This window comes from Saimiri boliviensis, chromosome 8, assembly GCF_048565385.1.
Source record: "Saimiri boliviensis isolate mSaiBol1 chromosome 8, mSaiBol1.pri, whole genome shotgun sequence".
Classification (NCBI taxonomy): domain Eukaryota; kingdom Metazoa; phylum Chordata; class Mammalia; order Primates; family Cebidae; genus Saimiri; species Saimiri boliviensis.
This window is the reverse complement of record NC_133456.1, coordinates 37,882,713-37,896,554: the sequence shown is the minus strand read 5'-3', so window position 1 is coordinate 37,896,554 and position 13,842 is coordinate 37,882,713. Positions and strand designations below refer to the sequence as shown.

Genomic DNA, 13,842 nt, shown 5'->3' with positions numbered 1-13,842 from the left:
CCTTCCTCCTCTCTGAGAGAAAACTCATTAGCTGTCTTGGCTGAGAGGCTTAGCCAGGACTGGCTAAATAATTTGTGGGACCAAATGCTCGGTGAAAATGTAGGGTCCCTTGTTGAAGCATTATTAAGAATTTTAAGATGGTGAAAGCAGAACATTAAATCAAGTGTCATCCCCATCAAGTGCAGGAGCAGGTTGCATAGCCATCAAGCTGGCCTTGGGCTCAGCCTTCCAAACTGTATTTAGCAAGGACTTAGAAAGCATTTGCTATATCCTTAGTACTATGCAATAGAGCTTCGGGTTAGGGGTGAGGAGTAAAAGTTAATAGGCTTCCCACGAGGAATTTATAATTTATTTAGGGTCAGCTATCACACACAAAACATGAAATAATTTTGAAATCATTATTTAAAGCCCAGGAGGCCCTACACTTACCCATAGGAAGGAATCTATGAGAGATCTCACCTTGACAGGCATTGTGCTTGTTCTGCCTGGGAAGTGAAATGGGGCAATAGAAGGGAATCAGCCAATCACTTTTATTTTGAGAGAGAGAGAGAGAGAGAGAGAGAGAGAGAGACAGACAGACAGACAGACAGAGAGAGAGTGTATATACATAGTGTGTGGGTACATAGTAAATGTGTATATCGGGTGCATGAGATGTTTTGACACAGGCATGCAATGTGAACTAAGCACATCATGGTGAACGGAATAGCCATCCTGCCACTGTTTTCACCACACCACTTATTGAATAGTGTATATTTCTTACAGCACATTTATTAGACCTATTTCACCTCTTCCCTCAGACCCCGCATAACCTCTTAAGAAACATTCTATTTGCAAAATAGCTACCATTGGCCACACTTAGACATAATGTTCATAGAACATCGGTTGTGCTGGGCTCTTGTCCGTAAGTTCAAAATGTAGATCAACTTCAACTATGAATTTGAATTTCTAGGCAGCATAATGGGCAACTTGTACCTAACTCATGGAGCTCAGCATTCATTCATTTATTTATTAACATTTATTCATTCAACACTGGCCAAGTGTGTACTTGGGCCAGGACCTGAGTTAGGTTCAGGAGACACAGACAGGAACAAGACTCGGTCTCTGCCCCTAAAGAGTTCACAGTCTAATGTTGTAATCAAAGGGACATCAGTCCTTTAACAGAAACAATAGAGCTTTCCTCTGCTGTGTTGGCTTGAAGTGACTAAGAGCTGCTGGAACATTCCATTAAGTGGGAAACCTCCTGACCTCGCTGAGTACCTTAATCACCAGGCCCTCCTAGGGTGACTCCGGTTTGTTTTCGGTAATTATCTCTTGTCTTCTGTGAGAAACCTGACTCCAGCCCTCTCTGGTTTCCCAGTGGAAACAACAGCATAGGCAGGTGCAGTCCTGCAGTCAGCCCCAACAGGAGGGGCTGAGCAGAATTTGGTGTGGCCAGCATTTGGAACAGGTGCCTCCAGGGCTTTCTGAGAACCTTTAGGAGGAGAGTGTCTGGGTAAAATATTTCCATCTGTCTTATACTCCATTAGTTTTGTTTCTCCTCTGAAATTCAGCTATAATCCTGAAAAACATTTCCATCTTAGAATGCATGCATTTTTGTTGTGCAAGTGGCCCCTCTTTATTCAGCAGCATCAGTGATTTGGCTCATACAAAGAGATTTGTTGTTTGGACTCTTGGATTGTTTGGCAAACATTTTGCTCTTATTCTAGATGGCTATCTGTGCTCTCCCAGTTTAGATCCCACGGTGCCAAGCCAGGAGAGATGGCCATGGGGCTGCCAGAGACCAGCCTCGTGTGAGGACCCTGGCTCCTCCCCAATCTACTGCCATTAAGCCATGGTCCTGGCAGATCCCTCTTTGCCTTAGAAAACCCTTAGAGCATCCAGAGTCCTGCCCCCAGCCCCATGGAAGGATCGTCCATGACATGGGGTGTGGCTCCCAAGCAGCAAGAATCAGCCTTCTGGTTACAACCATGGTCAGCAATCACGTGGAATCTCAGAGCTGTCACTTGTCATCATGGATGCCTAAGAAGAACCTGGGAAGGCTGTTCTTAATCAAATTGGAGAAAAGACATCAAGTATTCTCTTTCATTGTTCCCATCCATCTCCATTAGCCAAATCTTTTGACAGCCCTGCTAGGACATTTGTACCTTGACTGATGCACTTCTGGGGTGAATCAGCAGAGCCAACTTGTCCCCACATCTCAGGGTAACAGAAGAGGCTGGTCTGAGCCAGAGACACCACTTGATGGGATTCTCTCTGCACCTTCCCCCAGCTTGTATATACAAAGTGAACCCCATCAGTGATGAGGGCCCCACATTCTTATAAACTCTGGTAGACAACAAGGGGCTGGAGGAAGAACTCAGAGGACGCCCTGAGAATCCCCCTAGGTACGAGCTTTGTCATGACTGACAACACCAAGGCCCAAGCCCACCCTGAAATGTCACGCTTTTGCTCTGTTCTCCTCTAACCAGCACCTTCCCTTCTCTTCACAGATCTCCAGGACTTCAAGTTAGATGTGCAGCACGTGATTGAAGTGGATGAGGGAAACACAGCAGTCATTGCCTGCCACCTGCCTGAGAGCCACCCCAAAGCCCAGGTCCGGTACAGCGTCAAACAAGAGTGGCTGGAGGCCTCCAGAGGTGAGTGGGCAGGAGCCCAGAGGCCAAGGCTGAGGCCAGAAGGGGAGCTGGCCGCCTCTGACCACTCGCTGCTCAACAAGGCTAGGGCAGTCGACTCTTCAACGTGCCAGCAGCCCTGTCCTCATGCTGGCCAGCTGTCTCCTCCCTTTTTTTTTTTTTTCTTCTTTTAAGAGATAGGGTCTTGTTCTGTTACCCAAGCTGTAGTGTAGTGGCACAATCAGAGCTCACTGCAGTCTCCGTCATCAGGGCTCAAGAGATCTCCTTCCTCAGCCTCCTGAGTAGCTAGGACTACAGGCACATGTTACCATGCTTGGCTAACTTTATTTTTTATTTGTTACAGAGACAGAGTCTTGCTCTGTTGCCCAGGCTGGTCTAGAACTCCTGAGCTCAAGCAATCCTCCCGCCTTGGCTGGAATTAGGCTTGAACCACCATGCTTGGCCATGTCTTCTCTCTTGGTATTAATCCTGTAGGGTCCCAAAGCAGGGGGCTTCCATTATGGAAGTCCTCTGTCTTAGCATGAGGAATTTCTTTATCCTTGCAGGCTCCAGATGTTCCTGAGATGCTGCTGTTCCATCCAGGTTCTCAGCACATGGCTCTGGATGCTGCCTTTGGAAGCTCTGTGCCTTCAGGCACACACAGGAAGGCTGCCTGATAAGAGGCATTCATGGAGCCCCATGGTTCCCTAGCAGGAGGTGGAGCTCTTCCCCATGCAGCAGAGAGCAGTCTTTGTAGTGGACTTCATTTTTCCCTCTCCCTATTTGCCTGGCCAACAGAGTGAGACCTTGTCTCAAAAAAAAAAAAAAAAAATATATATATATATATATATATATATACACACACACACACACACACACACACACATATATATACATATATATTTAAAGGTATATATATTATATTTAATATATATTATATTAAATATATATTTTTAAAGACATATATATATATACACACACACCTTTAAAAATCATCTATTGATTTTAAGATTTTTTTTTAACTCTTTCTGGTTATGCAAGGAATATATGTTCACTATAGAAAACTTAGGAAATATAGAAAACTGTTTTCAAAAGGGTGAAACCCCTAATCCAGCCACTCTGAACTAACTGGAGAGCAGGGAAGAAGAGCATTAATCTGTACTGTCCCCAGCAGAAGGTTGGCAGCAGCCTCTGGGAGAGGCCTGCCTGCCCCATCAGGCCACGGGTTTCTCCCCCTCCATCTGGCCCTTGCTAAGCACCTTATATCTGGGTGGCCCAGCAGCAGGCAGGCACCAGGCTTGGCAACAGCACAGCTCCCAGGAGGGGCCACTAGAGCAAAGCTCAGCACTGACGGCCATAGCTTTGCCTGCCAGGAAGCCAAATGCCACCCTAGTTGCTGGGGTGTCCAGGAGCTGTGAATCTACCTCCTGGCTACAGAACCTGAACACCTCTGGGGGCCCATGGCATGGCACCCCTGGACCAGGAGCAGACAGAGCCTAACAGGCCCCTGATGCAGAAGAAAGGATTTCAGTGGCATTGATGGGGAGGGCGGGGTCGGGAGTCAGAATATTCCTCTCCAAGTGGCAGAGATGCAATAATGAGGTGACTCTGAGTGATGGCTGTGACTGATGGGAAGATTTGCCAGTCATTTGGGAAGGGAAAATGATGGGAAGTTCCAAAGTCAATTTCCTCCTTCCTGGAGGCTTGCAGAAATGATGATCTCATCTCCCATGTGTGCAGCCTGGGCCTCTCAATCCTTACAATGGCCCTGAGGCCGCCTTTTTACAAATGAGGAAACTGGATCAGAGAGGTTAAATAACTTGCCCGAGATCACACAGTTAATACCTGGCAGATCCAGAGCATGAGACCATGGCTGATTCTAAATCGTGCTTTCTTTCCAGCCTCACCAGCTCCCCTGAAAGTATAAAATGCTCTTCCATAGACCTATGCACTAACTTGGGGCAGTTAGTCAACCAGCCTGTTAGCTGGTTGGTTAGTTACTTCTTCTTTCTGGCATTCTGTTCTGCTTGGTGCAAGGTTTTATGGGAAGAAGGCATCTTAGGCTTGGGCTTGTGAGGACCCAGGTGGACATCAGCTCCTAGCGCCTGCCCAGCCTGCCCCCATTCTTCCACGCACCTCTCCTTTGTGGAAGCTGCAGAGTGCGGCATTCTGAACCCAAACTCATCCCATCTTCCCCTGGCCCTGCCCTTTCCACAGATAACTACCTGATCATGCCCTCGGGGAACCTCCAGATTGTGAATGCCAGCCAGGAGGATGAGGGCATGTACAAGTGTGCGGCCTACAACCCAGTGACCCAGGAAGTGAAAACCTCCGGCTCCAGCGACAGGCTGCGTGTGCGCCGTAAGGCCCGGGCCCACCTGCTGGGGGGCAGAGGGTGTCACTGATGGGCTCGCAAAGATGGGAATGGAGGTAGATACCTGGAGGTGCCACATCCCAGCTGCGGTTCTGTGTGCACTGGCTTTGGCCAGGGAGAACCCCTGGGACTCAACCAGGTGTTCTCTCCCCTCTGGCCAGCTTTGGGGCCAGCCTCTCACAGCACATAGCCCTTGGGCTGGCTCTGGCAAGTGACTGTGCCTGCTGCCACACCTGCCTGTTAGGAGGTTTCCTTCACTGTTACTTTGCAGTTGGGATGGGTCAGAATGTGTGTGCTGGGGCAGGATGGTAAGCCTTGTCTCAAGCTCAGCAGTGGACACAGCCTAGAACAGATGCCCACGTGGGAGGCCTTCAGGCCGCCTTTCTGCCCTACGTGAGGTTTCTGGCCCTGCACTGTCTGCACTGATGAGATGTGCCCAGCACTGCCCTCTGGTGAGCGTCCAGGAGGCCCACGTGCTCTCAAATGCACAGGAAAACAGCAGCTACCTTTCCATGTACTTGTCTGGAGTCCCTGCCTATTCAGAGGAGTGACATCTTACACGGAGTTAGAGTTGACACAGAGGTGGAATCACTGTGAGGCTAAAGGAGCTAAATCCCATAGTTCTTCACTCACCAACAGAGGCCTCTCCAGGGCCTAATTTTCTATCATTTTCTATTCTTTTTGGGGACTCCGATATTGTATAAATTTCAGGTGTTAGAAAATCTGGGTCTGCCCCTGGTTAGCATATAAGGCAGAATTGGTCCCTGTGCTCCTCCAAGGTCGCTGAGGAACAGCACACACTAGAGAGTAAATGTGCCTTTCAATGAGTTCTGTGCAGTTTGTTCCCAGTGTTGAGAAAAGATCACAGCTTCCCCAGCTGTGCACCTGGATTAGTACATAGGTGATTTGCATTTGGGGACCTTGCAATATGAGAAATGCATGTGTTTAAACAGTGGATTCCATTCAGCTCAGTGGGAGGCTAGCTCTGAGATGCTCACTGTGAGAGACACTTGGGCCTCAGAACCGTAGGGTGGGGCTGGAGGCATGGCAGATTCTTGTTTTCCATCTCATCTTCAGCCCCACAGTGCACTTACTGAGTGCAAGCAGGAAGAAACATCTGTGCCATTTAAATAGCCTCTCCTCCCCCTCACCTTTCTCTCCTTGCCAACACTCATAGTTAACTGTGCATATGTTGTGTTGATGCTGCTGTTCTTCTGTGTTCTCTCATTTCTTACTCATAACAGCTCTCTGCAGAAGAAGCCCTTCTTTCTGATAAGGACACCAAGTCCCAGGGGAGTTCTGTAGCATGCCCCACTCTACATAGGTCGAAACACCTGGAATGACTGTTTGATCCCATCTCCACGCTCTCTGGGACTGCCTCCTGGGGATGCTGTACAGGACATCCTGGTCCACATGCCTCTGTCCTTGCCCTCCTTGCCCCTCCAGGCTCCACTGCTGAGGCTGCCCGCATCATCTACCCACCGGAGGCCCAAACCATCATTGTCACCAAAGGCCAGAGTCTCATTCTTGAGTGTGTAGCCAGTGGAATCCCACCCCCACGAGTCACCTGGGCCAAGGATGGGTCCAGTGTCACTGGCTACAACAAGACACGCTTCCTGCTGAGCAACCTCCTCATCGACACCACCAGCGAGGAGGACTCGGGCACCTACCGCTGCATGGCGGACAATGGGGTGGGGCAGCCTGGGGCAGCGGTCATCCTCTATAATGTCCAGGTGTTCGGTGAGTGTCTGCTGTGGACTCTCTTCTCCTTGGCCTTCTTTCTCTCTGGTCTGGGCAGCCTTTCTAGAAACGTAACCCAAGCTCACAGAGGGTTAGCATCTTGTGAAAGGCCACATACTGAGGGAGTAACAGAGGCACGCTGAGGAGTCACGGCTCCTCGGATCCCAGAGCCGGGACACGCAGTCCTGAGGCCCTCCTGTTGTGACTCATGGTGGAGGCTTCGGACCTCTCCTTGCCTCTATTCTGCCCGTTAGGAAAAAGCAACAGCCAAACGGCAGGGGAGCCGCTCCTAACTGCGTCCCTCCCAGCCCATCTGGCCCTGGGACAGACAGACTCGGCCCTTCTCACCCTGCTCTGGTTTCCTGGCAGAACCCCCTGAGGTCACCATGGAGCTGTCCCAGCTGGTCATCCCCTGGGGCCAGAGTGCCAAGCTCACCTGCGAGGTGCGCGGGAACCCCCCGCCCTCTGTGCTGTGGCTGAGAAATGCCGCGCCCGTGATCTCCAGCCAGCGCCTCCGGCTCTCCCGCAGGGCCCTGCGCGTGCTCAGCATGGGGCCGGAGGATGAAGGCGTCTACCAGTGCATGGCCGAGAACGAAGTCGGGAGCGCCCACGCTGTGGTCCAGCTGCGGACTTCCAGGCCAAGTGAGTGTAGCCCAGGGGTCTGAGATTCCAGCTGAAGACTCACTGAATCCTTTTCTCAAATGAAATCTAATTTGGAACCCCAGTATATAAGATAGAGAAAAGTAGCTTATAGTTGTAAACTCAAATTCATATAAACTTAATAAATCAGAAGTGCAGATTTTCACTAATGAAAACCCATTTAATTGTTGTATCAAAAAATAAATTTCCATGGAACCCAGTTTGACAACCACCGCTCTAGAGCTTTGGTAAAGAAACGGCAGTCTGTCCTTCTCAGCAAGCTTCATTCCAGTTAGGGCCTGTGCCAGCTGGGCAGTGACCGTGCTCAGCCTTGGGAGAGGTAATATGGGGGACGCAGAGCAACGCGGCAAAGACCCCGCCCTCAAGAACTCATCTATGGAGACGAAACTTAGGAGGGAGACAACCTGAGAAAAATGCAGCAATGAATACAGCACAGTGCTAAGTCGGCATTATGGGGTGCCCATGTCCTGTGGTGGGGAAGGTCAGGTACAGGAGAGAAGGTGCTGGCAGATCCTGTGCAAACCTCCTGAAGGAAGCACCGCCCCTCCTGGCCTTGCAGACTCTCGGGAGATTCCGAGTTGGGTTCATGTCTCAAGTTCCCAGTAGGAAAAGGCCCACATGGTGCCGCAGTGTTAAGATCCCACCATGAAGGCACAGCCCCATCCCCAGCCTAGGTCAAGAAGGAAGGCGCAGGGTTCCTGGGCCTCAGGAGCAAATTGAGTTAGTTCACTGGAGATGCACTTCACATGGACTCGAGAACAGCAGGCCACAGAGATGTTTGCTTGCCATGCCCAAGCCACCCTTGAGCCCCTGGCAAGGCAGGCCAGGCAGGCCAGGCTGCCTTCTCCTTCCGGCAGGACAGGGACACAGGCGCTGTCTTCCACAGAGCCAGGCTGGGCAGCACAGCGGGTGGTGGTCGGGCTGATGGTGGGCCCCAGTTGCCTCTCTGACTTCTTTCTGTTTTCTCCCCAGGAACAACAGCTCAGCAGGTAAACCAGGGGACTCACGTTTCCTTCTCCTTCCTGTCGGTCCTCCAGGCACAACCCCAAGGCTATGGCAGGATGCTGAGCCGGCCACTGGCACGCCTCCTGCACCACCCTCCAATCCCGGCAGCCCTGAGCAGATGCTGAGAGGGCAACCGGCGCTCCCCAGACCCTCGACGGCAGTACAGCCTGCTTCCCCGCAGTGTCCAGGAGAGAAGGGGCAGGGGGCTCCCGCCGAGGCCCCCATCATCCTCAGCTCGCCCCGCACCTCCAAGACCGACTCATATGAACTGGTGTGGCGGCCTCGGCATGAGGGCGGTGGCCGGGCACCGATCCTCTACTATGTGGTGAAACACCGCAAGGTATGGCCCTGGTGTGGCACCGCTACCTCCCCTGCATAGCCCTCCCTGCAAGGCTGAGCAGAGTCACTGCCTCCTGGCCATCTCCCCTTGAGCTCCTGAAGCCTGAACCAGTAAGCCCCACCTCTAATCAGGCCCTTCTGTCTCCTCCCATGTCCATCCGTGCCACCTCCCAGGAGGCTGGTTGTGAGATGGGCCTGTGGGACCCTAGAAGGCCCAGGAAAAAGCCTTGTGCCTGCATCCAGTACTAAGCTCTCTGCACTCATTTCTCAGAAGCTCGCACAAGCTTCTAGTCCCTGAGGAGACGGTGAACAGTCTCCCTGGTAACCATGACCCTCCCCCTGCTTCCCTCTGCCGTTTGTTGTTATTACATTTCACTTTTTCACGAAAGTTAAGCTGTGCTGGGTACATACCTGCAGGAACCCTGGCATGGTAAGCCAGCTGTAATGCCAGGAAAACAAATATTTGTGAACAAGTGTTTTCTTTGTAGGCTCCAAAATACCCTCTCTGTTCTCAGAATCCGTCAGGGCTGGGGCTTGACAAGTGGGCATTTGAGCTCAAAGCACATCGTGTTGTTCAGACCTCAGCTATTTCTCCTTGACAGAAGTAGTCTGTACAGGCGAATGTTTCAGGAGCTGTCAGGAAGGGAATCTCCGGCTCTGATAGGATGTGGGGGCAGAGCCTAGTCCGGCCAATGCTCCTGGACACTGTGCTGTGAGGCAGGGCAGGGTCCCTAGGCCACCACTGTCACTCAAGGCTGTGCTCTTACCCTGCAGGGATAAGGACATGAAATTCCCCGCAACAAAATGTCCTTGAAAATGTTTCTGTTCACTCCAGGTTTACGCCATTTTCATTCTAAGGCCATTTGATAGTAGAAAACTATTATTCTTAAATGGATTTTTAAAAATTGTATTTGATAAATATAGCATATACATGCTGAATTTTATTATGCATTGGTATTACTTTTGCTTATAAAAAAGCTATGTGCACCTGATGGAAAATATATGAATGTAGAATTAAAAGTATTTATCCACTCCTTCCCACCTCCAAAAACAAGCAGGCAAGAAAACACAACCCACCCTGCACAGTGGAGTGTGCTACTCCCTACCTTGCAGCCCTGGCCCCTGACTGCTATTCTGTTCTTTTCCCTTACATCCTCTCCTAGAAGATCTTGGGTCACCACAAGCCAACAGAGACCCTGGGGTTGTCAGAAAGACACCTAAGGCAGAGCACACCCACACCCCCTCTGCTGCCTCCCTAGAGGCAGGGGGGTGGCGGGGAGCAGTCTCATTAGTCCTCCACCTGCTGGCCTCTTCATAGGCAGCCAGCAGAGCGGCTGAATGAGTTTTTAACAAAAAGCAGCATTGTTCATATGTTACAGGACAGGGCTGCTCCTAATCCTATTTCCCCATGTAACTGGACACCTCAATCTCAGAGTTGTAGACAAAGATCAGGGCAGGCCAAACGCCCATGGTTCCCAGGAGACAAAACCCAGTGTGAGAGCAAGAATAATATTTTTCAGGCCAATAGGTGGCCATGAAGCAGCCTCGCACAAGAGGCTGACTGGCAAAGGCCGTGCCGTGGTGATCCGGAAATGCCAGGCTCAGGCTGCATTCACCCTCTCAGTGTGTGTGACAGTGACTAATTACCCTTCTATTTCTTATTTTCATTTCTGGGCCCAGTGGAAGTGTGAGGCCAGCGCTGGGAGGGCAGGGGTGCCTGGGGCGCAGGGGAAGTGAGAGTCCAGACAGGCCCCTGCTGTGTCTGGCTTCTCTCAGGCTCCAGCCTGGGGGCTCTTCAGCCTGGGGTTGCCAAGGCAGAAGTTCTGGCTTGAAAGCAGTTTCTTTCTTACAGAACTAACAAGTCTTACAGATCACCCAGAAAAGAATTTGAAATCAAAAGTTAGCATTTGGACTGTTTTTTTCATCCCCCTTCTTTTGCTGGGGATTGGGAACCATTCAGCTAATTTTCACTATTTCACATGCGCGAAGCAAGTTTCATTTCCTGGTGCATCTGCAGACCCTGGGCTACTGTGTTTGGGTTTCCAGCACCACTGGGGAGTCTCAGTTTGTAAAAACTTCTTCTCCCCTTGGAACAAATCCTGGAAGCCTGACAATGAGCCCAGACCATTCCTGTGCCTTGAATGGTAGGTTTTGTTCGACTTTGGAATATTCTGCTCAGGGAAAAGAGCTTTTCATTCCAGCTGTTTTCTTCCTTCAGCAAACCACAACTTCAGGTTCCAGCAGGCTCTCTGGGACGTACAGAGTTGGCAGTAAAGTCCTTTGTCCCGAAAGCTGGTGGGGCGGGGCGCGGGGGCTGAAATGAACAGCCTCTGAGCTTCACCTGTTGGTGAGCCTGGAGCTCCCTTGCTTTTTCCTTTAAAGAGCTAGGAATTTGGTTGGGCACGGTAGCTCAAGCCTGTAATCCCAGCACTTTGGGAGGCTGAGGCGGGTAGATCACGAGGTCAAGAGATCGAGACCATCCTGGTCAACATGGTGAAACCCCGTCTCTACTAAAAATACAAAAACATTAGCTGGGCGTGGTGGCACGTGCCTGTAATCCCAGCTACTCGGGAGGCTGAGGCAGGAGAATTACCTGAACCCAGGAGGCGGAGGTTGCGGTGAGCCAAGATCACGCCATTGCACTCCAGCCTGGGTAACAAGAGTGAAACTCCGTCTCAAAAAAAAAAAAAAAAAAAAAAAAAAAGCTAGGAATTTGCAGCTATTAATTTGTGACCATCATAGTCACAATTCATCCACAGTTTGTAAGTTCTGAGCAAAGACTGGAGGCAGGAGCAGAAACAAAGAGGAAGTGGGGAGGGGCCAGGCGTTTGCTGGGAACCTACTGTACACCAAGCTCACTGCAGGACACTTTACATGAGTTCTCTCATTTAATCTTCAGAATAACCTGGGAGATTTTATTTGCCTCGTTGGTGAAGTGCAAAGCTTACAGGTCAGAGAGTTAGGAGACTTGCTCTGAGTTATGCAACCGGCATTTGAACCCAGGACTTTGGATCCCAGACTCTTCTTCCAGGGATAGGGTGCAGAGCTCTTTGGAGTCAAGTCACAGTTTCTGTGCTCACTAGCCATGTGGCCTAGAGCAAACTGCTCATTTCTCTAAACTTTAGCCTCATTATTTGTGAAGTGGGAACAATATTAACACCAATCACTTGGGCTATCTCGAGGAAAAGGAAGTAGCGCCTGTAAACTGCTTAGTTCCCGCCTAGCACCAGGTAAGCGCTAGCAACAAATGTTGCTGTTTCAGTGGCTGCTGATACTTTCACTATCTTTCTCATCATTGTGTCTCATTAGAATATAAACAGAGGGAACTGCATTTAGTTTACATACAGAAGGAGAAAGAAAGCAAAACATGGAGATTCTTTGAAATACAGGGAGAGAAGGTCTTTGGAGGCGTTCTCAGCAATATCAGTCAGGCTGTCTGACTTCTTTACTGAGGTTTCTTTGATGAGATCATTAGACGAGGGATCAGGGAAACTGACTGTCCCAGCGAGGTTGGTGTCCTATAGCCAGGGATGGGGGACAGTCTGAGTCTGTGCCACCCCCAATTCCAACCTGGCCCATCGTCCTTCCCCTCCTCCTGCCCTCTTGGGCTCAGTGCTGCTTTCCTTGCAAACCACAACCCACTGGTTGCTCGAGGCTGAGATGCCAGTCCTTATACCAGCTACCTTCTCCAGCAGGTCACAAACTCCTCTGATGATTGGACCATCTCTGGCATTCCAGCCAACCAGCACCACCTGACCCTCAGCAAACTTGACCCCGGGAGCTTGTATGAAGTGGAGATGGCAGCTTACAACTGTGCAGGCAAGGGCCAGACAGCCATGGTCACCTTCCGAACTGGTGAGAGTCAAACACTGCCCTTTGCTTGGGGTTTCCATGGGTCTAAGCAGGTTCTACCAGCCCAGCTGTTCACCTCGAACTTTATCTGTCCTTCCAGCTACCGCCCCCTTGTGGCTTGTGTGTCACACTGAGGTCCCCGCTCTCATTAGGACAGTTGCCAGCCGGCCTCTCCGGTGCCCCTTCGTTCCTCTCGCACAGGGGCCAGCAGCAGTACCACAGCACAGCCAGGCTCGCCAAGGCTCAGCCCACACCTTCAGGGCCCAGGATGCTTATTGGCATCACTTCGTCATGCCCCTCAGCAGAGTCTCAGGCAAAAAGGACTCTGGGAGGGAGATCTAATGCCTGCTTCTTCCCTTGCTGACTGCAACCCATTTCCACCCAGGACGGCGGCCCAAACCTGAGATCGTGGCCAGCAAGGAGCAGCAGATCCAGAGAGACGACCCTGGAGCCAGCCCCCAGAGCAGCAGCCAGTCGGATCATGGCCGCCTCTCCCGTAAGCCCCGAGCAGCAGGGACTGGGACGTGCAGTCAGGACTGGAACTGCCTCAGAGGGCCTGTTCCCAAGGCCGAATGGGGTCTTGCTTCTGTAGGTCCAGGATTTTTATGACATTTTCTTGGCATCTCCCAGTTAACCACAATGAGGAAACGTAGTCTGTAGCTTTTCAAATAAAAGTCTGGCGTTGATGCTGGGATTGCTGACCGGGTGCATCCAGAGAGCAGCAGTGGCCCTTCGGCCCTCAGACTCTGGCTTTTGCAGAAGGAAGGCACGAGGGGTCTTAGCTCAAAGGCTTCCCCCAGCAGAGGACGGCCCAGGCAGCCGTGGGGAGGTGTGATGCGAACACCGGTGGCTGGAGAGCTGTGGGGAGGAGCAGGCCAGGCGCAGTGCGCAGCCAGCCTCATGCCACCCGGCTTCCTTCCTCACCGAGTACGGTCTTCCCCAGCCCCGGAAGCTCCCGACAGGCCCACCATCTCCATGGCCTCTGAGACCTCCGTGTATGTGACCTGGATCCCCCGTGGCAATGGTGGGTTCCCAATCCAGTCCTTCCGTGTGGAGTACAAGAAGCTCAAGAAAGTGGGAGACTGGATTCTGGCCACCAGCGCGATCGCCCCCTCGCGGCTCTCCGTGGAGATCACAGGCCTAGAGAAAGGTGGGGGCCTGGCCATGCAGCGGCCTGATCCCCCGGCTGCCCCGACTGCCCGGAGGAGGATGGCGAGCCTGGGAGCCCCTTCCCTGGGCCCAGGCCTTCACCCTCCAGCA

At 51.5% G+C, this 13,842-nt stretch overlaps 1 protein-coding gene across 12 annotated transcripts in view; it reads left to right on the top strand.

The window, feature by feature from the left end:
• BOC (BOC cell adhesion associated, oncogene regulated) overlaps positions 1-13,842 on the top strand; it is a 248,638-nt gene that overhangs the window by 226,757 nt on the left and 8,039 nt on the right. For 11 of the 12 annotated variants that reach the window (XM_074404351.1, XM_074404354.1, XM_039477332.2 and 8 more), the window contains 8 exons: positions 2,490-2,636; positions 4,830-4,973; positions 6,433-6,726; positions 7,096-7,368; positions 8,424-8,731; positions 12,423-12,585; positions 12,968-13,078; positions 13,526-13,732. In XM_074404351.1, the coding sequence (XP_074260452.1) occupies positions 2,490-2,636; positions 4,830-4,973; positions 6,433-6,726; positions 7,096-7,368; positions 8,424-8,731; positions 12,423-12,585; positions 12,968-13,078; positions 13,526-13,732 (1,647 nt within the window). The remainder of the gene's footprint in view (positions 1-2,489; positions 2,637-4,829; positions 4,974-6,432; positions 6,727-7,095; positions 7,369-8,423; positions 8,732-12,422; positions 12,586-12,967; positions 13,079-13,525; positions 13,733-13,842) is intronic. The other variant, XM_074404358.1, reaches the window with a different exon arrangement.